The sequence below is a fragment of the Pyrgilauda ruficollis genome, unplaced genomic scaffold, assembly GCF_017590135.1.
Source record: "Pyrgilauda ruficollis isolate IOZ18807 unplaced genomic scaffold, ASM1759013v1 scaffold5, whole genome shotgun sequence".
Lineage (NCBI taxonomy): Eukaryota > Metazoa > Chordata > Aves > Passeriformes > Passeridae > Pyrgilauda > Pyrgilauda ruficollis.
This window is the reverse complement of record NW_024526599.1, coordinates 3,155,298-3,180,641: the sequence shown is the minus strand read 5'-3', so window position 1 is coordinate 3,180,641 and position 25,344 is coordinate 3,155,298. Positions and strand designations below refer to the sequence as shown.

General features: G+C 43.8%; 1 protein-coding gene across 10 annotated transcripts in view; it reads right to left on the bottom strand.

The window, feature by feature from the left end:
- The window catches only part of EPHA5 (EPH receptor A5), a 191,196-nt gene that overhangs the window by 16,962 nt on the left and 148,890 nt on the right, over nt 1-25,344 (bottom strand). For all 10 annotated transcript variants that reach the window (XM_041479823.1, XM_041479825.1, XM_041479827.1 and 7 more), the window contains 6 exons: nt 9,308-9,375; nt 7,816-7,941; nt 6,624-6,809; nt 3,029-3,090; nt 2,034-2,243; nt 83-232 (listed from right to left, as the gene is read on the bottom strand). In XM_041479823.1, coding sequence (XP_041335757.1) covers nt 83-232; nt 2,034-2,243; nt 3,029-3,090; nt 6,624-6,809; nt 7,816-7,941; nt 9,308-9,375 — 802 coding nt within the window. The remainder of the gene's footprint in view (nt 1-82; nt 233-2,033; nt 2,244-3,028; nt 3,091-6,623; nt 6,810-7,815; nt 7,942-9,307; nt 9,376-25,344) is intronic.

Here is a 25,344-nt window from a genome sequence, read left to right as displayed (position 1 = left end):
GTCCCCATTCTGCCTCTCTGATAGCAGAACGAATGCTGAGCCCTCAAAGTCCCATCACACAGCAGCTCTGGCACGTGCTTACATCTTGGTTTGTCATTTCCCAGTAGGGCCTCTCGCCGTAGGACATCACTTCCCACATCACAATGCCGTAGCTCCAGACGTCGCTGGCAGATGTGAATTTGCGGAAGGCGATCGCTTCAGGCGCTGTCCATCGAATGGGGATCTTCCCTCCCTAAATGGAAAAGAAATGGAGAAAAACCCCAAAAAATAGATTGCAGAGGAGGGCAGAGAACATGAGTAAAAAGTTGAAACAGCTCTTCTCAGAGCACCAAGGGATGTTATTTTCTCTCTGGAAAGAGACATCGAATTTTAAAGTAAATCTGTTTGACAGCATGGGGCCCCTTTCCACATTATCTCAGCCCATAAGCATTTGTAGGCTGCCTACTAATTGGCTGTCCTGAAGGTTTGTTGTTTGAATGTTGTTTGAATGCTGGGACATGTATAGGATCAACATCTCAATTATGTTGCACGGGCTGGTAAGGGAATACAGTTCCTCCATTTCTGAGAGTGAGCGGGGGAGGAACAGACAGTTCTGAGGCTAAGGAAGACTTTGATCTAACGAGGGCTTCATGCAAATTGCTGCGGAAGTAATTCCCTTTTTTTTCTTTTTTCTTTTTTTTTTTTTAATGCAGTCCTGGTCCTGCAGAGAGATCTGTGTAGCAGGCACAGAAATCTGTGTGCGCAAAGACCAGCCGGCTAAGCCTCTGCTGTGGGACTCAAAATGATGCCACAGCTGTCAAATGTGCTTTGCTGTTTCCTTTTCTCCTTTCTATCATTTTAGAAATCAAACTTCAGATCAGCTCTGAGAAGGGAAAGGGGAGGGAAAGGAAAGTCTGGATTAAGGAATAGTTTTCTCATTGGATTTAAAGAGCTGTCTCTCTTGATTTATATAAAAAAATATTTTTCTGTGAAGTCCCTTCCTCTACGTGTTGAGCTAAATATTGGAAGGTCTCCCTGAATGCCCCCTAAGAGTGTTTGTTATTGGAAAAAGACAGGACTTGGAACACATTTTCAAAGCAACTTTTTAAAAGTCTCTTCTTCCCGTAATTACTTATTCACAAGCTCAGCAGCGCATGCCTTAAGTGAAGGGCTAGATTTCTCAGCAGTGCCAATTAGCACATGGCAGCACAGGGGAGCCACAGCAGGGCTGGCCAAGAGCCCTTCAGCCTGCAGGGAAGTGCCAGTCCAGCTGTGCACTGAGTCCCATCACGGGGCCATGACTGACAAAAGCTGAAAGGCCTTTCCAAGATGTCCACAGCAACAGGGAACATGACTCAAGACAGCTCCCACCACCCACAAAACAATACCCTTGGAAAAACACAGTAATAAGACATGCCCAAGGTGTGCCAATCACTGCCATTAATATTGGAGGCTCTCTCCTGGTCTGTGCTGTTAAAGGTGGGTCCTGCCCACCCCCTCTCTCCAGCGCCAGTGCCATGTGAGCAGAGCAGGGGCAGAGCACTGAGGATGGAAAAGCTCTTTTTTGGGTTGGGAGAAATTACTCTCAACCGGGTAATCCCGAGGGCAATGTGCATTATTTACAGTGGGCATTCATTACACACTTAACAATGTTTTAAAAGGGTCAAATTGTTCAGAAGACCATGGCTTACATCACAGGATGGGTGCCTGAGCAAAGCAATTGCTCTTTCTTCCCTTTGGTATTCATCAAAGTGGACAGAGTAGAGCTTGGAATCATGGCAACTTTGCAACGTTTGCCATTTAACTCATGTACTCAACTTAAACTTCAGAGTTATTAATTAAGCTCTGTGTTGTTTGGCCATCGCCAGCATAAATTAAAGGCATTTGCAAAACTAATCTGGTGACAATTAACTGGTATCACCTGATCTAACCCTCTTGCACAGTTTAGAGGCTCTGGATTCATAGAAACTCTTGGCTAGAGAGCCTGAACACCAAAATCTGGCAAGAAATATGTTTCTCTTGAGCTCAATCAGTTTGGTATCCCCATAACTGACCCTGGTTGTGTACGCTGCTTCAGGGTCATCTTCTAGGACTCTGGAGAGGCCAAAGTCTGACACCTTGCAGACCAAGTTGCTGTTGATCAGGATGTTCCTGGCGGCCAGATCTCTGTGCACGTAACCCATGTCAGACAGGTACTTCATTCCTGAGGCGATGCCTCGCAGCATCCCGACCAGCTGGATGACGGTGAACTGCCCATCATTCTTCTGCAAAAGGAAGGAGACTTTTGATGAGTTGAGAGCCTCTGCACCCTCAGCATTGTGTGTGCATGAATAAAAATGCAAAGGCAAGTCTCCAAGGAAGGAAACCAGGAAAATTAATAATTCATTACTCTCATGTTCTGACCACGAAGCTTTTCTAAGTTTCACTGTTTAGATTAAGATCTCTAGAGACAAAGCTAAGGAAATGTAGCTCTTTTAACTTGAGATCAAGGAACGAGCTGCATCTACTGGTGACTGACAGAGAGACAGTGACTGGAGCGAACACGTGTATAAGGGCACCAGGCTGGGCTGTTTCTCGTCAGGCAACTGAATGGCACCAAGTTGCATGGAAATCCTACCTGTAGGGGTTCATGAACACTTGAGGGGGTAGGGACTCTTCCCCATGTTGCCACATTGCTTTTCTAATCACTTCCCTCACTCTCCCTTCTCTAGCTCTTACATTTAATGGAAAAACTCGGACAAGTCTGGGGTTTGCTATGCTGCAGTATGGGTCTGCTCCTGAACCACACCACATTTTGCAGGCTAAGCTAATACTTTCCACTGCCTTCTAAAAGAAAAATAATATCCTTCAATTTATTCTTACCTGTTTCTATCATTGCATGCCCCAGGTCCTTCATGATGCTGTGTAAACGCAGATCAAAGAGACAACTGACCTACTCCTGCCTCTGGACAGCACCAACACTCAGAAAACATTTTCATTGGCATTAACCATCTACAAAGAGCCCAAACCAAGTCCCCAGGTCTCCCTGGAAAAGGATCTTAAGTAATACCTTTAAAAATGTATCCAGAGAGCCATTCTCCATGTATTCAGTCACTATCATTACTGGTTTGCCTAGAATAAAAAAGTGCATGAATTTGTTAGGAATTTATCTAAAAACAATGAGCAATAAGTCTTTTAATAGCATCTCTGCATCTGGATATACAGCCATACAACAGTAAATCTACACCAAGACACTGCTGTCGCAGAAGGATGAAAAGAGCTGTTCCCAGAATATATAGAGAAGTAGGGAGATTGAGGAGGAAGGGATGAAAAACGGATGTCATATTATGGGTGGGGTACCAAGCCCTAGACTCTTTAGATGATGACTGAGAAGGACGTTGCAAGCTGAACCCAGGCAGCCTTGTTCTTGTCTCCACCAACAAGTTGAAAGCTTGCAGAGGCCAAACTGCACACAGCAGAGTCTTTGGATCCTTCCCTCAAGCTTCAACATCCTGAAGTGACAACAGGAGCCCAACAAGAGCAACAAGGATGATCTGAAGCTTGGGCTTGTTAGCCACCAAAACTGAGAGTAGGAAAGGATGGGATTGCATTCCTTGTAACACAAGTAATTCCATGTGACTACCCTTGTAAACACATCTGGAAGTAAGAGAAGGAATATTTACACTGCAGAACAAAAGCTCATTAAGTGTGGAATGAGTGCAAGCGGAAATCAAAGTAAAAGTTCTTAACAAAAGACCTGGTGTCCTATTGTTGACAGGAATAAAAATGTTTTTCCAAATCTGTTTGATTAATTTTCATGCCTGAGTCATTTTAATGGTAATTATATATAGTTTTTGCTCAGTTTTTAAATCTAATTTCTCGCTAGCTTGCCACAATGGCATAGCAATAATTAATGTGGTGTGCTCCAGCCCTTGTAAATTCAATGAAATCTTATAAGAACATGTAAATTATTTTTTATTTAAATCAATTTCCATTAGCTAGCACAAAGCACAGACAAAAGAGAAGCTGTCAGTTATTTGTAAAGTGCATTATAAATGTCTTTTATAGAAATGATCAACGAGAACTGCTGTGTGTCATAACATGCACATGAAGGTAAATACTAAAAATCAGTGCATGTCCTACCCTTTAGACAGATCTTAATTTTCCCATTTTTGATTTCCTTAACTATTTTGCCTAATTTACTGCTTAATTATGTACATAACAAAGGTAATTGTGAACTTGTCAATCAAAATACTCATTGTTGTGCAAACATTACCTTTGCAGCACGAAGGACCTGTGCTGATTCAATTCTTTTACGTTACACTCACAGCTGCTGCCCAAGCTTAAAACCCACCCAAAATACTACTTTTGATATGAGAAATACACCTTGGGACCATGAAAAATATTGGTGAATCCCAAATGAAAGATGGGCCCCACCTTTAAAGATGACGGCCATCTGTCTACACACAGCACGGGCTGAACGCAGGAGGGAGGAGAGATCTCAGGGGCCATGGCTACTGGATGGCAAACATGTCAGTGGCTTTGCAGGGAAGATAACTCCAGGGATATCTCAAATGTTAATGTTTTGTTTTGATTTTAGAAGCTAAACACCTAACTGTAGCATGGGGCCCTTTATCTCTGACACTTCAAGGCAGCCTTGCAGTGAGAATGGTGCCTTGTTATTCCACCACCCTGGGGGACCTCCTCCAGACTCCTGCCTTTGGATGCCATCAGAGAAAAAACAGTAAGATTTCTGGCACTTATGTTTCATTATCTGACTGCTGCAGGTTGGCAGCAATCATGGAATAAATTAACCCCATCTCCAAGAGCATGGAAATAAGGACACAAATAGATAACTTTCAACAAAGTAAATTAAAAGTAAACATCAGCCCTTCCAAAGTGCTGGGCTAATTCTCTGTGTCACCAGGGCTTCCTCCTGCTGTCAGTGCATGGTCATAAAATATATGTGGATGGCACTCATGTCAGTGGTGTGCACATTGCATCAGTGCAACCAAATGGGATGCAAATGAAAACTGTCACTACCTTTCTAAAGCAGAAATAGCAAAGGGTTTGTCTGCAAGAGGACAATGAACATGATTAGTCCAAATTAACTAAGGTGTGCATTTGAACTATATTAGTTAAATACAATTATATTCTCATTCAGAATTAAAAATGGCGTAATTTGATTTAACCTAATTTACTTCCAAGGTAAATCATGATGCAGGAAAGACATTTTACCCTAAAGATCTGATTCTGCAAAAGGCCAATGACCGAGATACTGAGGGTAAAATAAGTTAAATACTTAGAGATTCATAAAAGTTGTTTTGGTCCATGTACAAGAAAAGGAAAAACCTATGAAGATGCTACAGATGTCTGCTGGAAAAAAATTTGAGTACAGTAAACAAATATTTACTGAGCTAATAAGAAGCTCTGGTTCATACTGAATCCAAACTCTAGTTGCTCCAAGACTAATTTAGAAGCAGGTCTCCCTGTGTTTCCACAGCTTTCGGAGCAGACAGCTACTTTATATGAAGGCAGCTTGCTAGAGAGGCACATTCTCACTAAAAGTGGAATTTCCAACCATCCCCTGAGGCCCCAGCAGCCAGAAGGACTCAGGCCAATGCCAGTAGCAGCTTTCATGGATGTATAATCATCACTCGCTCCCTGCCCAATATTCCACAACCCTGCAGGGCTAGAAATTGGAGCTCTTACACAGGGTGTCCCTGAGAGATTTTGGTATTTATTAAAATTTTGGGAGAAATCCATTTTGGTTATTTTTTTCTTAAAAGTTTCAGGAAATGCAATTTCAAGGAAAAATGCAAGAAAAGGCTGTTGATTACAAAACAGCATTGCTTTTGTGAGATTACAAGGACAAACAGCTGGAGCCTCTGTACCTTCTCTATTGCAGCTCTGAAAAAAACTCATGTTGGAGACGCTTCCTCTGAGGAATGACAAATTGTACTGAGAGCAGCACATGGCCCAGAATGCCACCACCTGAGCAGCAGCAGCTAAGCAAGCTCTGACACTGCCAACCATGAAGGCAAGAGGGGAGACAGCCATTCACACCTGTGAGGCTGGTGCTTCTACACTTAAAACACATCTTAAAATAAAGAAGTAGTTATTTATTTTAGAATTTAGAATTAGTTAGCAAAATAATCCTTGATGCCAATAATGTAGATCCTCCAAGGCTCTAAAATGGACGAATAACAACCACTCTACACATTTTCCACGGGCTCAGCACAGCACCAACAGACTTGTGCTGGGCACACTTGGATGTGCCATCCCTTTCCCTGCCCTTATCTGTAGTGCATACTGTAATTTGGAGAAGAACTGGCCTGGAAAAGTTATGGAAGACTGTTTTGCTAACTGAGCAGTCAGACCTCAGTAACTCTCAATCCCTCCCCTATGCCAGCACCATGGGCAACTATTATCAGGGGCATCTCTAGCAGATCCCAGAAGGAGCTTGCTTTAATTGTGGTTTTATACCTTCCTGTCATCTTCACCTACAGTCTGGTTCTTCTTCCCTGCTTCTGGAAAGCAAAACTTTTTTTGGGGAGATGACGAAAAGTGCATTCAGAACAGGCATCACTTAAGTCTTTCCCCCTTAACCAACTCTCCCAACAGCCAGAGCTCACAGTGAGCAGTCCACAGCAAGTTGTACCTACTTTTTGTGACAACACCTTCCAGGTGGATGATGTTGGGGTGGTCAAACTGCCCCATGATGCTTGCTTCTCCCAAGAAATCTCTTCTCTGTTTCTCTGTGTAGCCCACCTTCAGGGTTTTGATAGCCACTGGAAACTCACGCTTTCCCTGCAGCTTCAGCCTCCCACTGCAGACTTCCCCAAATTCACCTGCAGAAGAAAATGAGGAAGAGCGGGATCACACCACATCAAGGGAACACATGACATGCCTGTGCCTACAGGATGCAGCACAGCCTTGGCTGATGGGAAGCACAAAGGGCTGCCCTGCGTTCACGGATATGGACTGCTGAACATCACAGTGATGACTACCTCAAACATCCACTGCACCACAAGCCAAGTAATTCATAAGCACAAGAAAACTTGGGAGTAAAAATGTAATTTTCCTATATTTAAAGAGATACGCTTTATATTCCACTGGGTTTCTCATTTAACATTTTTGTCTGCTATATGAAAGAGTCTGTCATATCCTATACCACTGTCCTGTGTGGACAGCTGTAAAACTCAAACCACTTGCTTCTTAACCTTCCTTTGGTAAGTTACATAGATGGAAAGCTGTCAGCTGTTCACAGCAACATATATTTTTATACACTATAAGCTCTTTGCAATTTTATTACTACCTTTTCCAAAAAGTCACCTAAATGGACTTTTTTCTGGTGAACATTAAATTCCATCCCAACCCACAATTTCAGAGGATAGAAAATACTCCTAAGGTCAGATGCAAGTCTAAACAAACAGCTTTATTGGAAACAAAATGGGAATTTCTTCTTCTTACCAAGGAAGTTTAAAGCTTTGGACTTTGGCTTGTGCTTTTTTAATGTTCCAGGTGATCTCTTATTTTTAATTTTGCTTCAAGACTGACAATGTTGGGGGATAAAAAGGTTAAAATGGTAAAAAGAATGTGAAACTTAAGTGACTCCTTTCCCTTAGCATCCACTGAAATAGCTGAGCTGACCATTTGTGACCAGTTTCTGGATCATTTTCTGAAATTTCAAAACCGCAGACAGTGACAGGTCTGTCCCAAGCTTCAGCTGGAACGTGCTCACCTTCACTTGCAGGGTACCTAACAGTTCAAATATTTTGCGGCCCTTCCCCAATCTCTCATGTTAAGAAAGCCAAGCCTTCGTGTTGCAAAGGGTCATGGAATGCATCTCCATACCAGCTCCAATAACTCTTTCAATGGTTATGCATGAAGCTTCAATTTCCTTAGCAAACTCGTGGACAGCTTGATTAGGGTCCTCGTAGGTGTGGGGGTCCACATAGGTCCTCACTCCAGGCAGCTTAACTGCAAACACAAATTAAGCACATTTAATGGCACGTGACATCACGGAAAATGGGCATTACACACTCCTGTCCCTTGCACTCTGCTCTGCTGGAAATTTATTTCTATGGTGAAAATGAGTATCATTCTTGAAAAATGACATTTAGTTTATATGTGACATATGTGCAACTTTGGCATATTTAGAAAAGCACAACAGTGCTCAGCTGGAATGGTGTGCAGCTAAAAATCCCTTTTGGTGCTGTGTAATGGGTTGGTCCAGCATCTGGTAGAAAAGAATTCCTTTCTGGAACTAGAAAGGGTACACCAGGAGGAAAAGTACAAATAGCAAAATGTTACAGGAGTAATTTGCAAAGCAAGCTGGATGGATGGGGATTGATGGAGAGCTGAAATAAATTATGCCCTACCAGTCACACATCAGCTAATCAATCGCCCACATTATTTCAGATAGAGTTACTGAGATTTAAAAGAACTGCATATTTGCAGTACAAAGCCTGTGGGTTGTATCAGTATAAATATAATCAATAGCAAGCTTTTTCTCCAGGACTTGAGAAGGGAAAAAGTATTTTCATTATCCATATTAGAAGTTTGTTTTGACAATCATTAAGGCTACTCACATGAAGAATTGCTCATCAGTCTAATGAGACAGCTACATTACACTGTGGCTCTTAATTGATTTGCTTCCTGCTGCCTTCATTACATAGCACTAATGGAAATTTGACTTTCACTCACAATGTGTTTGCCTTTTCCACCCCAAAAGGCACCTCAGTGTTACCCATCCCCACATCCCACAGCTCTTGATGAAGCAAGGACTGATAGAAACCACAAGATTTACTTTCTAGCATCACTGCAGAGGGGTTTTCTATACAAGGGCATTAACACAACATTTCTGAAAGCTTCCTAGGTGCAGGAAATAGGTGTTATTCCTCACACCTCTGCAGAGGCATCCAAGCTGAAGAGCAGCAGTGGGCTTGGCCCTCACAGCTGCCTGGGGTGAAGCAAAGGTTTCAAACAGGTATTTTGGACTGATGCATCCAGACCACAAAAATGTTGAGTTGTTATGTGCTGAGCAGAAACAGTAACATCTTGGTTCACACAGCAAAGACAGAGGAACAAACCAAAATGGCTCACTAGAATGATCTGGTGCAAACACACAGGTGAGAACAGCTCAGCATATATAAGGACTGTTCAAATCTTCAGTCCTCTGTGGGGCTTGCAGTAGGGGCAGGGGGGAACTTCTGCACAAACAATTATTTTGTGAATAACCACCAAAAGCTGATTTTTTTTTTTCCTTCAGAAAACCACCTCTCAGTTGCATTTCTCATTACCACAGAAAGCCAAAACCACATATGTATGTTTGCTCTTTACTCACTGTGGCCATTATGAAAATGCATCTTTTCTTCTTCTGGATCTTGCTTAGCCTTGCTATAGCCACATCGCCTGGGAAAAAAACAAACAACAAACCACAACAGAAGAGTATTTTTGTCTCTGGTATGGCAGAACTCCATTCTTTACTTTGAGTCATACAATGCACAAAAACCCAGAGCAGTGACGAACCCAACCTCTCTGGTGGCTCTATTGCTGCTGTCCCAGTTTTAGCTCATCAAACTGGTTGCAATTTCCCTAACGGGATTCAGGGCTCAAGGCCCATGGATTTTCAATTGGACTTGTGTTTCCAAATCCCACAGATGCTTCTGAAAAATTCCACTTTACCTGACATTTAATGCAGCTATTTTTAAGAAGAAAAGAAAGCGGGAACAGGAAGGACAATGAAAGGGGAATGGGATGAAACATTAGAGTCGCAGAAACAAAATCTCCTGGACAGCAGAGCTTTTGCAGGCACTGTGTTGTATGTCTTGCATGCTCCCCTTCATCCACTGTGCATTTGGACAGAACTTTAAATGATGTTATTTTAGAAAATGGCCTTGTGTAAACATTAACATCTTATATACATGCAAAATAATGGCTTAAAACAAAGCAAAACCAAACCTGTTGCCTCACTGCCTTCAGGTGTCTCCTACATATTGTTGGCTCTGCACAGCATTTCATGCACATCTCCTCTCTTTCCACAGGGGACCTGCCATTCATGGAATCCCCTCTGCCCAGCAGAAAAAAGATGGAAGAAGGCAAGCTGCCTGACCTATCCTGCTCCCACCTTAGTGCCAAACAGTGCAAGGATAGTGCTGAATACTACCATGGAGTCACAACTACAGTTGTATGGAAGTTGCATCTCCCCCAGGGAATCTCCTATTTGTTTTTGGTTGCTCTTCCCCGACTCTTCATTCTTCTCATTGGTTTTCTAGGTGATAGTTTTGCATTAACTGTCTGCTTTGGTGGCACTTCTGAGATCTGCTTCACTTAGACAACCACATGGAAGCCCCAGAACAACTGCAGTGGCAAGAAAAATTGCTACACACACATACACACATTTAAAAATACAGGATGATGTATGTAGGATACACATATATATATGCCTGTCTTTCCTGATAACATAACTGGATATGGGGACTGGATCATCCTTACAGCAAACTGCATGAGCATGAGACTGAAGGACACTGCTTGGTAGAATGAAAAACCTGGAAGAGACACCTGCAAGCCAGCCAGCATGCAGTGGAATCACTAGTTGGCACACCTCAAAGAAAGCCTCAGGCCACTAAGAAGCCACTTAAAGCTGAGAAACCTCTCTTCCATCGCTTCCATGGTTTTTGAGCTAGGGGCATGTGAGCACTCCAGCACCACTCACAGCAAGGAGGAGCATATGATTAGCAGGAACAAAACTGCAATTAGGAGGAGGCAGTAACAGGCATCTGCACGAAACATGCCCTCAGCATGAAGTCCTGTTACAGGGAACTGCTGTCTGCCCAGATGCAAGGGGCCAAGCAGCCTTTCGGCTATAGGATCCTGGCACTGGTGAAATGATCACAATTACAGACAAAAGCCTGGACACGATGAGACCCCACCACTGAGATGGACTCAGCAGAGCTGGATGCTGGACAGCTGAGGAAGGGAAAAGCAACATGAGCTTCTGGGGCTATTCTGGGGAAGAGGAAGCTTACCTTGGGGACAAAGGAGACCTGTGCTACAGGGAGAGGAAGGAAAAAGAGATTGCAAAGGTTGTGCAAGCACAGGGGAACGGATCAAGAAGACAAGGGAAAGCTGGCAGGCAATTGAGGACGCAGGCAGGGAGATAAAGAGGTTGCACTTGATAAACAGCCAGGCTATACATGCAGGGCATGATTTCAGCAGCGGCAACCAAGCTGAGACCATAACACTTTGAATGTAAACCCCACAAGAACAGCACTGAGGTGCCCAGAATTGTGCCTCAGTTATCTGCACGTTGGTGCTCATTGCCTTGCTCTAAAAGCAGCAGTGCCATTTCCTGAGATGGGGTCCGGCATAACTCAAAATCTAAGCACAAGGTGTACATAGAAACCCTGGGAGTAAGGGTCATTTCAAAGCACATTCTGGTGTTCACAAACCCTTAGTGAGAATGCATTCTTCTTCTTCTTCATCATATGACCTCCTGTATAACTAAATAGAGAGATGAGTCTTGGAATCAAGTCTCACTTCTGGCAACTCCAATTCTTTCTGCTGCTAGTTGCCAAAGTAACATCAGCTTTCTGCAGAACTAATTTTTCTGGATGGAGGCATATGACTCAGTTTGCCTTTTAAAAATACACAAATATGTCAATTCATCCTTCTACCAAAAGCAGGTATCCGATACTTCTTCTGCTTTGCCTTTTGGAGCAAATGCCCTTATCTCTTCCTCAGGTTTGGAGCACTTTGCCTGTAAAAATGCTTTTCTAACATTTTCTAATATTCTAACACTGCTGCAGTGTCTGGATTGATCATCCTTTCTATGACCTGCATTTCCCAATTCCTTGCCCATAAATACAGAGGAGACAGAGAGACGCCATCCCCTGCACAGAGTGATCCAAGCACACCTTGCTGCACAATGATCCATGTTTTACTGCCCAGGGATGCACTCCAAGGGCCAGCACAAACCAGTTGGCTGCAGCTGGCCCCTTCTCTCGAGCTGGGTAACACATACAGCAGCACATCACATTAGCATACGAAATCAGGCTCTGGGACGCCTGAAGCATCGTTAAAACAAGCCTTGACAAGACACATCAAAGTGAAATGGCAGCTAGTGGACTGTGACTGTCAAGCAACAGTTGGGTGTCACTAATAAAGCTTGCTGGAAAACCTGCCATCCCTTGTGCCCTTCGCTTTCTCAAACACTTTCTCAAACTACCCAGAGTCCACGCTGACTGGGGCCAAACTGTGCTTCTTCCATTCTTGACCTTCAGATGCTTTAAATAACACATACAAGCAGTTTTTTCTCCTTTCTTCACCAACTAAATCCCATAAAAAACTGTAATTTTGGGTTAACAGTCTGGAGTTGCTTTGTGATCTTACTGGCAGATCAAAGTATCTAAATATTGTGGCTTTGCAATATATTTTGGGCGAAAATAAAGCTCTCAATTGTTTGTGAAATAATCCATTTCTGCACGTGCATTTGCTCTTAATATTTATTGGCTAAGCTATGAGTCAAAAGCACTGATGGAAGACTCATTCTCTACTTTATTATCACTGCACAAACCATAGATTTTCTATATCTTTTCTGTATCATGCACAGCAAAAGCATAAAGATCCTGACGCTCGCTTCATCTCCCACTGGGCTGGAGACACTCAGCCAAAGACTTAACGTAATTCAGCAGCACACCTGAATCTCAATTAATTTACTCCTGTTGTAGGTTTGTCCCAGTTTCCCTACGTGGAAAGCAGATGCCTTCCTTGCACAGCTCCGTGTTTTTCAATAAAAGTATCAGAGGTAAAAAGAAAAGTGAGACTTTAAATATTCTTAAGGCATCATGTCTTATTTAAAAACTACTTGCAGATTGGCAGGCAGCTCATAAAATATTTATGGAGCAGATTATAAAAGTGAAGTTATAAAATGATCCCTATATAGGTTTATAAAATATAAAATGGACACGTAGAAAGATGAACAATCCAGCTGGGAAACCAATGCCCACTACCTTGCATGACAGAAGCCAATTCACAGAGAAAAATCCTTCCCAAAGTGAGGCAGAAAGATGCTTGCTCTCCCTGGACTGATGGAGATTCTTTTGTTTCTGCCCTGTGTTTCAGGATACCCTCGCTGGGTTGTGTGGCCACTTGAGGCATTCTCCTGGAAACCACAAAACGCCCAAGGGAAAGAGTTTTCATCTCCCTAGCTAGGGCCACCATTCTGGTCAAGCCCAGGCAAGACACAGCCAGGGGACTGTGAACCTGGATCTTGGATGTCAAGACCTAGGTGATGATGTGAAAAAATCTTGATATACTTTTTTTTACAGGCATAGGCCAAAGCATTTCAGCACACAGCCAAGGCATTTCTGGAAATGCAGATGGGGACAGCACTGAGATATCGCTGATGAGGAAAGGGAATTCACCTTGCCAGGTGCAGTCAGTACCATCGAACAGGTTGTGCCCTGAAGCAGCATGCAATCTCTCATCCCAGTCTTGCAGAGACTTACATGTATTTAATGTCTCAAATATGAGATAAACGAAGCATAGGCACTTCTCTGAAACAGAGACAAAGCACTTTTTTTTTTTTTTCCAGGGGTGAGACCTTCACTCAGAAGCATGTCTTTTACAATAAATCAACTTAGAGGAATGCTTCCAACCCATCTCAAGCTGTCACTTTACAGGAGGCATGCAAGGACTGCAAGGTTATTGTTTACAAGGGGTTAGTGCTTATTTCAGACTATTTGTTCCAAGATGTTAAAGCAATAAAGCTGCATACGTGTTGCAGTGCAGGATCATGTTCCATGCAGAGGAACAAACAAACATGGATCTCTCCATCTGGCCAAGATCCTGTTGCCTCAGCTCATGTGTGGAGACAATAACTTGTTCAGTGAATAGCTTTATCCTTGATAAACAATTCTGATACTGAGAGCCAGAAGCAAAAGACTACCACTAGTGGTGTTAGTCTGTGTTCAGCAGTTGCCTTTGCTGCTTGCAATCCTAGGATAAAATCAGTATCAAAAACCAGGGAATACTCAAGGGACTGGTGTTAACTGAACAGCTTCTATAGTGGAGGTTGCTTTCCATTTTTCTGTTCACTTTCCTCTTGCACAAGATCAGAAGAGTAGTAAAAGGTCTGCTGATGACAAGCAAAGACCTTTAGCTCAGTTCAGAAGATACAGGAGATGGCTGGCCTGAGAGGAATGGGGCAGATCCCCTTCCAAAGGGCTGCAGACTCAAAATCTTCTCAGCTGCTTTCCCAGCACTGCTGTCCCCCTCTACACTCGAGTGACACTGTATTTGACCTCTGATTAACTTGGATGCCTTACAAAGGAAGTTTCACAAATCCAGCAGTGGTATTTTTAGCCTTTGGTCCTTCCCTGCCTTTGCGCTGAATGACTCCCTGCTTTCCTAAACCACCGCCAGAACAATTAAAAATAATTTAAACAAGATACCGTTTTCCCCTCTTGCAGGAAGCTCCCTCTGAAGTGATTTCCATAAATCTCTCTAAAGAGGTTGTCGTGCCTTCCCATAGCACAGCCAATGGCATCCGTGCCTTGAAGTAGCTTCTCCCATTTCCCCCTCCCAGCCTGCTGCCACATTAGTCGCCCTGCACCTTAGGAGGAAGCCTGCAGAGGATGTTTTCCAGGTCAGCCAAGTTTTCCTTGTGCATCCTTCATAGCCATCCAGTCAAATCCTGGTCTTCTCTGAGAACTATTTTCCATTGCTGTCATCCTCCAGATGGGGGCCTTGAAGAATGACTTGCAGCGAGGGACTGCCTCGTGCACCGGTACCACAGGCATGAGAGACGGTGGAAGTACTGCAAGGTTTTCTTTGCCAGAACAGTGGTCCACATACCAGAACAACTTTTTACAGGCACATACTTTGAGCTGAGCATCCTTGCTTGCTAAATCTGCTCTTAAGCACTGAAAAGTCACAAAAAACCAAGAGAAAAATGCTCCACCAAGGAGAAAGAACAAAACCAAAATCAAAACTCCTCCTCTATCAAAATAAAAAATACAGCACCAGAGGACTCAAAAATGGTACACCTTAGTGACTGCTGTGCCCCACAGCAAGGAACTGCACCATGACCCAGCTACCACCATGCAAAGCCTCAACATCCCCCAGAAAACACAGCAAAAGAGTTCCACACCTCTCACCAGCTATGCTCAGAAAACTTCCCAGCTTAACAATGCATGTGGGATGTCTCAGAAATTCTGTGGTCTCAAGCAGCTATCTGATGGGGATGGTGATTACATGCATCTCTTAGGAGGCTTAGGAAGATCAGTGCCCACACAAATATTACAGTTGATTCTTCTTTGGGAAGCAACTCAACTTGCATCACCCCTCCTTTGACCAGTTAGAAAAGAGGGGAGAGCACAAGAGAGTAGAAAGTGGTGAGGCAGCCCAGATGGTGGCAGAACAGGACAGCATGCAGCATGGACACGCACCTCAGGACACCCACAGAGATATGTCCACTGCTGCTGGAGCATATCGGGGGCAAGCAGCACCAAGTCGTTGCTGTGTATGTCATACACTGCCATGTATGTCCATGACATACACTTCATTCCACTGACATGCATGTCACATGCCACCAAATAAATACTTTCCTGCTCCCGCCTACCCCCTGCCTCCTCTGGGGGCACGTTTCCTCCCCCCAGCCCCTTTGGGTGACAAGAAGCAGGACTCGATGGGTGTCCAGCATCCATGGTGTTTTATCAGACACCTGCTGCAGTGTCTGGATTGATCCTGGCATGACATAGTGGGTTTTTGCCCCTGAGATCCCTGCTCTTGCTGAAGATACACTCTGCTTCAGGTCACGCTATTTCCAGTTGTTGAGATAGACAAGCTGGGTACAGAGATCGGATGAGAAAGTGATTTCCAGGCCAATACAAGAAAGGAAGGGAGAGGCAGACTGTGCACAGAAAACACGGACGGAGGACATGAAGGAGGAGCCAGCACGGGTGGGAACACTGACCATGTTAGGCTCGGATAGGCAACAGCACGCAGAGAAGAAGCCCACCCACAGCCATGATCGCAGCAACTGAAAAGCAAACAAAAAGGCCCAGGATAAGGAATAATCCCACCGCCCTGGCAAGGTGCAAATACATTCACAACATTTCTATATGTATTTTCTTCCTTCTTGTTGCATTTATTATTGGGACTGAACACCCCGGGCTGCAAAAGTTTCATGGCATATGCTATTGTTGGTGAAACATGCCTTGGGGAGAGTGTCTAGATCCTGGTGCTGTAAAGCAATTAACCATGTGCTTCCTGTACTGGAGTACCACCATCAGGATTAATAGGGCCACCCATGTGCTTAAACTTAAGCACCTGCCTTGAAGCAGGCAAAGTGACTTTTTTTCCACAAGCATGCATGTGGTACAATTACAATTGCCTTTAAAAAGGGAAAAGTACTGGATGAATACGAGCCCTGCTTTTGCAGATCCTTATGTGTGTACTCACAGAGCCCTTTCTGCATCTCCTTGTGTCAGTGAAGCTTTGCACATGTTAGGTGTCTGCAGAAGCAGGACCTTGTGAGAGCATTCAGCCTAAATAAACTCAAAATATGGTGAGCTGAAAGGCACTCCATGCAGCCACAGCTTGCCTTTGAAGGCTGCTCAGCCATTACTTTAATCAGACTACAGGTTTGCCTGGCATCAGTTCTTAACCCAATGCTGGTTGCACTTCAGTAATTGCCCTTTATCCTTGTCAGAGAACTTGCACAGACAATTTTTCTGTTACCAAATCTATTAAGACAGATCATCCTGGAAAAGAACACAGTGCAGAAGAAACAACAGGAAGGACTTCAGTACAAGCAGGAGCCCAGTGGTGCAGGTATACTCCAATTAAAGTCAGCTGAAGATCTCTTCACTTCATTTCTCCTCAGGCATCACAAGAAGTCATTCTTAAAAAAAGTCCTATGCACGTCAGATTTTTATACAGTATGACTTACAATGCCTAAATACATTAAAATAGTTTATTTAGACAAAATTAACATTCTACAACTGCATTGCCTTAAATTATGATGCAAAATAACTTCAGGCATGCAATGATTTACAGAATTATACACTGGATTATGTGCTTACTTAAATTAAAACTGGTGAAGAATGTCTTCTAAGCTCCTTTTGCATCAGCAAAACAACTTGCTAACATTTTCTAAACAGCAATGCCAATATCTCTAACTATAATTAACAATATTTTCTATTTTCATAATGTCCCAGCTTGTTCAGTCATACTAATATGGAAGGACATCAGCCTTCACTAACCCACTCCATTGATCCAAGTTAACACCAAATTAACACCAGAGATCCAAACCCCAAAGGTACACAAAGGGAACCCAAGCACTATATACCTTGAGTCAATTTTGCCATTTTCTTCCTTAAACCTTGCAGGATCTGAGTGCAGGGAGCTGGTGCATCTCCAGAAGATCAGTTTGGCTGTGACCCTTTGGCTTATGTTTCAGCTAGGAGGCCCCTTTCCCCCAGGCATTTTCTAATGGTTGCTGCCACCAGACCTTCCCACACCTCCACACCACTCAGCATGCAAAGTCAAAGTTTTTCAAACAACTGTTCAATTAACCTGAAAAGCAACCACTTCCTTAAAATGAAAAGAGCTCAATGTTTCCCTGAACAAAGAAAACTCTTTAAGACCTCATCAGCAACAGGGCTGCTCTGATACAAAATCAGTTCCCCACACTGAATCCAGACCTCACTCTCTTTATACAGAGTAAAAACCAAATGTTCAGGTGCAGGAGAAATGTACTTCAGTGTAGCCTTGCTCCCACAAACCCATCATCTGTGCATTTGTGGTCAAAATACTCTGAGGTTTAGCATTAGGGGAAATCTAAAGTGCTTAGACACAAACTAAGCAGGATCAGCAGACAATAAAATTCACTTTCCGGTCCATGGAGCACTTGGATAGGTAAGTGAACGTACTAATTGGTCTGAACAGTCAGGACAAAGGAAGATTTATTACTACTTGTGTTAAAAGGATTGCTTGATTATGCAGATAAACTTCAAAATATAAAAATCCTGAGGCAAATAAAACTGATGTTAAAATCAAGCAAAGCCATCATGCATCTCGTGGCCATTGGATTTGGGTGCCTGATGGCTTCTAGGAGGGGCCCAGTTTCCATCTCCTCCTTTCCAGCAGGGCTTTCTTAGTCTAGAAACTGAGGAGCTGAAAGCAAAGCCTTCCAGACAAGATCAAATGCTATGGATAAGATTGAAAGGCTTTTTAATGATATACAGCTGGACTTCTCCAGGGTTTTATATCTTTAGCCAGCAAGCTGACCTATACTGGAGAGCAGAGTTGAACCAAGCACTGCATACATCAATTTTATCTGCAAAGTCTCCTCCAACCTCACTGAATCAACCAGCAAACTACGAGGAGAGCTAGTAGGGGCTGTTACTGGTCAGGAGCCCCTCTGATCTGCTGCAGGATAACAGATGACATGACCACATAACAGCAAAAGTTATTGAGAAAACACCTTCAGTGTTAAATCCCCATGGCTGGGAATGAACAGGCTCTGAGGCGACACCATCTCCAAAAGCCAAGCTTGCTTGAAACAAGGTGTGACACCAGCTTCTAGCCCTGGCTTCAAGGAAAAGGCTGCAGATGGGGGAAAAAAAAAAAAAAAAAGAAGCAGAGGAGCCTGCAGCTGCAGTGACACCTCCAGGAATTCTGTGGCCTGCTGGCACTGCCCTGCTCCCGGGCCAGCCCAGCTCTGCTGCTTTCAGCTATCTCAGGCACACAGAGACAACACTCCTCCTGTTCCAGGTAAGGTGACCCCCACAAAGCTTATGTGGTTTGCAAACCCAACTGTCCAGAGCACAAACTTTAATAAACCTGTGCGAGGAGCACTTATCAACACCCTTGGCATTGTTTCAAACCCTGGGCTTGGTTAATGAAATGTATATATATCATGGGCCCCAGCAACTGTGCCTGCAATTAATGTAATTAATTTACCACAAGTCTGCAGATGACCCAGAGAGCATTTGGAATTAAACTACATTTTTAATGGCTAGATAGAATTCAGAGAGGCTCTGCCATATATAGATGTGGCTTTTAAGAGTTATAAGCTGAAGTCTTGGAATCATGATAAATGGAAGTCTCATTTGTTGCTTTTAATAAGCTGTTCTAATGGGATGTTCTTCAGAGGCTTGCAATTAGAGACTGAAATACTTGAGGGTGCCTGTGAAGATTTTTCTAATCCTTCATACAGCCTTGAGTGATGGTAATGATTGCTTCCTGCATCTCCAGGTCAGGAGGCCAGCTCTACACCTAGCAATGCTTGCTCTAAACATCAGAGAAGTACCATTACACACTGTGAGCTGCTAGCTCACAGTCCCAAAATATACAAATGTTTAAGGAGTCACCTGCTCTTCCTGCTGATCTATCCTAGTTCATACATTAAAGTGTGTCTCTGCACTGCTTGAGAAAAACTGAGAATGGAGAAGGCCAAGCAGATGACAGCTATGCAGTCACTATGGGGAAGGAAAGCAATGTCTTCAGGGAAAGAAACTGCACCTGGAAAGACCTCTGGCATTACACTTTTCTATGTCTAAGACATAAGAAAGCAGATAACCTTTTTTCTAGGTAAGAGGCCAAGTGCAGCTACATGGTGAAGCCCCAGGAGAGGTCACACTTCTGATTTCAAAGCAAGGTGAAACATCCCCATATTTAGAAGTGCAGAACGACAAGAGTCTGACTTCCTTCTTCATTCTCTACCCACTCCACAGTCAAGAGAAGACAATGTAAAATCCCACTTTCAAAGACTACATACACAAGGGGTGCTGAACAGAAGCCTCAAGCTGCTACAAATTCCAGCTTGAAGGGCAGCCCAGTTCCCTTCTCCAAGTGGAAACAGGACTTGCACAATGCCATCAAACAAATCACCTGCAAGAAGGCGAGGAGGTTTCATCACTCACTGCTGCACTACCCCCCATTCTCCCTGCTCAGACGAAGCTTATGCCAGTTGTGTATCTGTTCATCACAGTCCTTCCATTCCCTTGGCTGCTGCCAGAGGAACTCAGAAATAACTTGGAGCTTAGTTACAGATTTGGTCAACTCTCACCTTCTGTCTGGGCCAAAGCCATCCAAAGGCAGATCAGCCTGGGTCCTTAAACCTGTCTCGAAACTGCAGAGCACAGACTGCCTCGTGGAGCCCGGTGAGTCTGCACTAAGCCAAGAAGAGTTTAGAGGAGAAGAGGAATGAGGTGTTGGAGCAGCCAAATTTGACAAGCTGATGTTGGCAGGATGTTAGAGACGGGTGCTAGAGGCAGCAGATTTCCACACGGGCCCTAGGAAGGTGTGACCCCGTGCAGAAGGGAGCACTGGAGCACTCTCCCCACAGAGAGCTGCACTGTACGCCAGTGCTGCTCCTCTCCGGGAAAATGTACCAGCAAAGAGGCTGTAAATAGGATGGAAGTAGTAAAAACCTTGACCCCAACAGAAGCAGGACCAGACCCTGCCTGCTCTTGGGTGGATGGGAATTTTGACTTGGCAGAGCAGTAGCTTCCTCAACAAAATCCTTCCTCTTGTCAGGTGAATCGCGGGGAATATTTGGCAGTAGGCAGCATAATAAAGTGGCTATAAATCACAGGAGACAATGTCCTGCAGGAAGAAGGAAGAGCAGGCAAGAATGTAGAGACAAAAATCCTTTAAAATGTCCCAACTAACAAAAATTGTGACTCATGCTGGAAAAATTCTCTATGAAAACCATTATCTTTAGACTCTCTCCCATTTCCTATGGAAATATTGAAAAAGCAAACTATTTTAAGCCCTGACACAACTTGGAAAAGAGGATGGGGGGAGGCTGTGGAAAAATTCATCCATTTTGACCTTCCACATCACAGAAGGTTGCAAACACTCTCTCAGGACTTGGGATATACACCACAATCTTTCACCCGCTCTATTCCCTGAAAGTCACTTTGTAACAAGATGCACATATTTGTGTCCAGAAAGAAGCCCTCTGCCACCACAGGCACAGATATTTAAAAGTCTAAAATAGCTGAGGTCAAGGATGGATAAGCTGGTATAAGAGCCTCTAATTGCCAATACCCAAGTGGCAAGACTTGTCTTTGCCTTGTCTTTCAGAGGCTAGCTCCTTGCCAGAAGGAGACTTTCTATATATGCATGACACAGGGTGAGGAGCAGTTTTTTGTTGCTTCAAATTTTTTTTTCCCAAGTTCTATGAAAAGCTCCCTCTGGTTCTTTGGAAGATCACTTGAGATGGAAAGGTCATCCATAATGGGTAGTTGGCTATAAATGCAGATGCACAGTTGACTTGGCTGTTTTGAACAGCTTTTGCAAACATGCACAGCATTGACCTAATATCTTCCCCACCTTACTCTGTAAAAGCTCATGCTTTTGTTCAGTTCTATGAAGTTTGAAAGCTTGGGGGACTGGAGGGACCAGCAGTCTCTTAACACTGACTCTAAGATCTTGTCTGTTTTAAAAAGAGGGCTGGGTTTGAAGAACAAAAGAGGGGTACTGCTCTGGAGCAGCTGGTCTCCTCCCCACACTGCTGAAAACCTGGCTCTTTAACTCATTTTGTAGGGAGAAACAGACTGATGCCACACAACAAAAACTGAGGCACTTTACTGCTCCCTGTGAGATGGAGTGCAAAGATCTTTGTCGCTGGATTGTCCGACACAGACTTTAAAACAAAGGTCAGTAATGATTTCAGATTAATACATACTTCAGTCAGGAACAGTAATGGTAACAGAGATCTAATTCACACATTGCTAGGAAAGCAAAATGTATACATTTGCTCTATCTGTAAAAGGCACCGCACTTTTGAGAACACATAATCCCAACAAAACAGAGATAATAACAACTCTGTGTTCTTTAACTAAATGCTTGTAGCTGGTTTAATAATAGATTTTCAATCCACTTCTCTTTTTTATGCTGAGACAACTACAGTCTGATTTAGTGAATCTCTTTGATTTGTAATCCCAATTGTTATATTATTAATATGTCCTTGATGCAAGGAGCAGGATAACTTAAAAAAGTGATCAGCTATTTGGCTTGGCATTTACGATCTTGGTCAGAGGACATGTTATTTACAGGAAGTTTTCTGGAGCATCTGCAAGCAAACCAGCTCTGAAAGGCAGCTTAATTGTTTAGGGCAAAGCACATTTAGTTTCAAATTCCCAGGAATCTCCAGCTTCAGACGCAAAGTGCATTTCCACAGATGGACGCTGACATGTGGAAATGCCACCACGACTACTGTTCAGCTGACCTTTGGTTTAGGGCCAGCTGCCAACGGGAAATGCCAAGCTGTTACTTATATTCATTCAAAACAAGCAAGAAAACTGCAGAGACCTGAAAGCAAAAAAAAAAAAGAGGACAGAGGTGTGGTTCTGCCTTTGGGAACCTAGCAAAAAATAAAAAGCCTGCAGGCTCCAGCAAACTCCTCAGCCCTGTGACTGGAAACTCCTCACAAAACTGCCAAGGGCAGGACGACATTCACTTCACACTACAGAATTGCTCTCAAGCCTCTGCTTGCTGCAGCCTGGGACTTGGGAGGACAGGTGCAAAGACGTGCCATACAGCATCCTAGGGAAGAATATCCTGAGGAATCCAGGGCCTCTCAGGGACCTGGGAGCATCCTGAAGCCAGGACAAAGTAGCCTATTGGCAAGAGCTGGCCAGGCTACATCCTCAGCGTGGCAGAGCAAGATGGTTTTTCTCCTTCTCCTGCTCTCTTACATCAACAGAAAAGACAGAGCCTGGGCTTTGCACAGCTTTCTTGGTGTGGCAAGCAGCAGTGATTCCAGCTGGAGTTCAAATAGCTGTTTTCCTAATAGCAAGTACAGGAAAGAATTAGGAAAGAAAATGCAATCCCCCTGGAACCAGGCACTGGAACAACACAACCACTCCAGAGGTTTAATAGGAAAACATCTCCCAGAAACAGGTTAACTGCTTCAGAAAGGGATCATCCCATGACTTGGAACATGTTTATTGTCCCTGCTGTCACAGCAGGAGAGTTACTCCACAAATTGTCTTGAATCCATATCCAAGGCAAAGCAGCATGAGTAACTCAGCTCCCTGGCATCTCTGCTTTCTTCCAAACCAGAGCAATTTCTTTGTTTTGTTTAATTTCAAATTGCCTGTCATCTTTCTGGGTTTTGGGGGTTTATTTTGCTGTTCCCACAAGTCACTCAGTGTACTAGAGCTTTAAAATTCATGGGAAGTCAAATTGGCAGACAAATCCTGTGGTTTTGAAGCCAATTTTCTAATAATGGACCAAACCTTGGTGTGGGAGGCTTCTCCACCAGCTCCAAATGAAGGAATGTGGTTTTTTTCAGTTAGGGGAAGGATTGAAAAGGTAAAAATGGATGAAGAGTTCAGCTCCCCTTGTGCCTACCCTTTCCAGACATCCAGAGCGGCACCATGGAGAATGTCCAGAAACCTGCAGTTGCCCTGGGGTCCACAGAGGGAAGTGTGAGTACAAAGTAGGAGGAATAAGGTAGCAGCAGAGGCAGCAATAAAACTCTAGCCAAAGGACACAAGGGCTTTCATAAGCATGCCAAGAGATAAAGAGCTAAGAGGAAGCACATCCTGGAAAGCACATTAGGCAAGAGGACAGAAAGATATAACTAATGAGAACTGCTGACAAATGGCTCAGGGTTTGCAACTGCTTGCTGAGACTAGAGAGAGCAGCAGTGAAAAGGAGACTTGCAAAGGTGCATCCTCCTCAGAGGGGTACTGAGCCCTTGCCAGCAACTGCGGGAAGAGCAGGAGCCACTGGCAGCCACACAGCTGTGATTCCCTACGGGCACAGAGGGATGTACATTCCTCCACCTGTCATTCACCCCCCAGACTCTTGCTTGCAGAGGTGCCAGGTTACTTCCACACAGTCACACAGGGCATTCTCCTGTTTGCACCAGTACAAGCACACATCTAGGCTGGGGGAAGCCAAGGTTCACATCCACCTGCTCTGACTGAAGAGGAATTTCAATCATAACCTCTAGTCTTTAAGGAGAGACTTGAATCCTGTCTAGAATGTTCAGAGCCAAATCTTTTGACTACAGCTTTCCTGTAGGCCCCGGTGTGAATCGCCTGTGGCCATTGACTCACCCCCGCCTCTGCCGCTGCATGTTTCTCATGCAGGCAGGAGCATTTACTTTTCCATTTTTAAGCCCAACAAGTCACTCAAAGCAGACAACAGGGGCTCAAACAGCTGAGCTGGAAGAGACTGTCAGTCTCTGACCTTGACTGGAGATGAGTCTGGCAGCACACTTACCTTTCAAGACAGGAACAACTGTGTCCGTGTCCTTCCACGGATGCCTTATGCCTGGGGACAGAGCTGCTCAGCCTGGCAGGATTTCACTGCTCTGCATTTGCAGACTGATACCTTACCTCCTTTGGGAAATAAGACCCTCAACCAACAAATTCAGTGCAGTTCCTTGCATCTGTAACATCTCTTAATGTCTACAATATCCTGTAAATTACAGCCACTGCTAGACCTGAGCTTAGGACAGACATGTATCATAAAAGCAACTGTGGGCTGACGGATACCTTAGAAGCATAAATGTTTGTTTTGCACTGCAAACAAATTCAGCCTTATCAGTAGATGTACTTCACAAGGCTTTCTGGAGTTCTTCACATATGCATGAAGGATGTCGCATTGTTTGACTACTGCCACTAAAAGAAGGTACTAATACAAATGTAGAATATCAAAAAAGTGCCTTCCATGCTGGCTGCCAAACAAGTTTAATGTTGCAGCACAAACTTATCCTGATACAAGCCAGATTTTGCCCCAGTACCACAATCTCTTGTTCATCAAAAAATTCCATCAACTTCCATTTGAGTTGTCGAAGATGGTATATTCCAGGCTGTCATCACTTGCCTATGTTTAAGCACATGAGAAGTCAATAGGATGGTTTGAAGCAGAGTGCCTCCCTCTGTGGGGGAAGCTCTCTGTATGATTTACTAACGCTTGGGGGACACATTAGTATCGTACACATGAGAAATGAAATCCAGATCTGACCAAAATGTGGGGCATTTGGCCATTTCAGTGGCTTTATTCTCATTTTCTTCGCAAGTGTTTTCCTGAAGTTTTCTCTGTGAGCAAAGTCTATTGCAAGCTCTGAGTACAAACATATGGGGGTGAAAATATTTTACCTGTAATAAAATGTTCTGCTTATTTTTTAAGGAATGTGAAAACAGTTCCTGTGAGAATCAAGTCAAATAATCAGGGCCAGTCTCTACACAGATGAAAATCATTGGGAAGTGAACTACATCTGTGAGAGTGCCTTTGTCATTCCTGCTTGTCCAAACAGATCAATCAGCCCACCCTCGTGCTGTTTTACAGGGCTACCGCTTGACAGCTTTGTTCACATGCTGCTTTTGCCTAAATCACACTAATCAG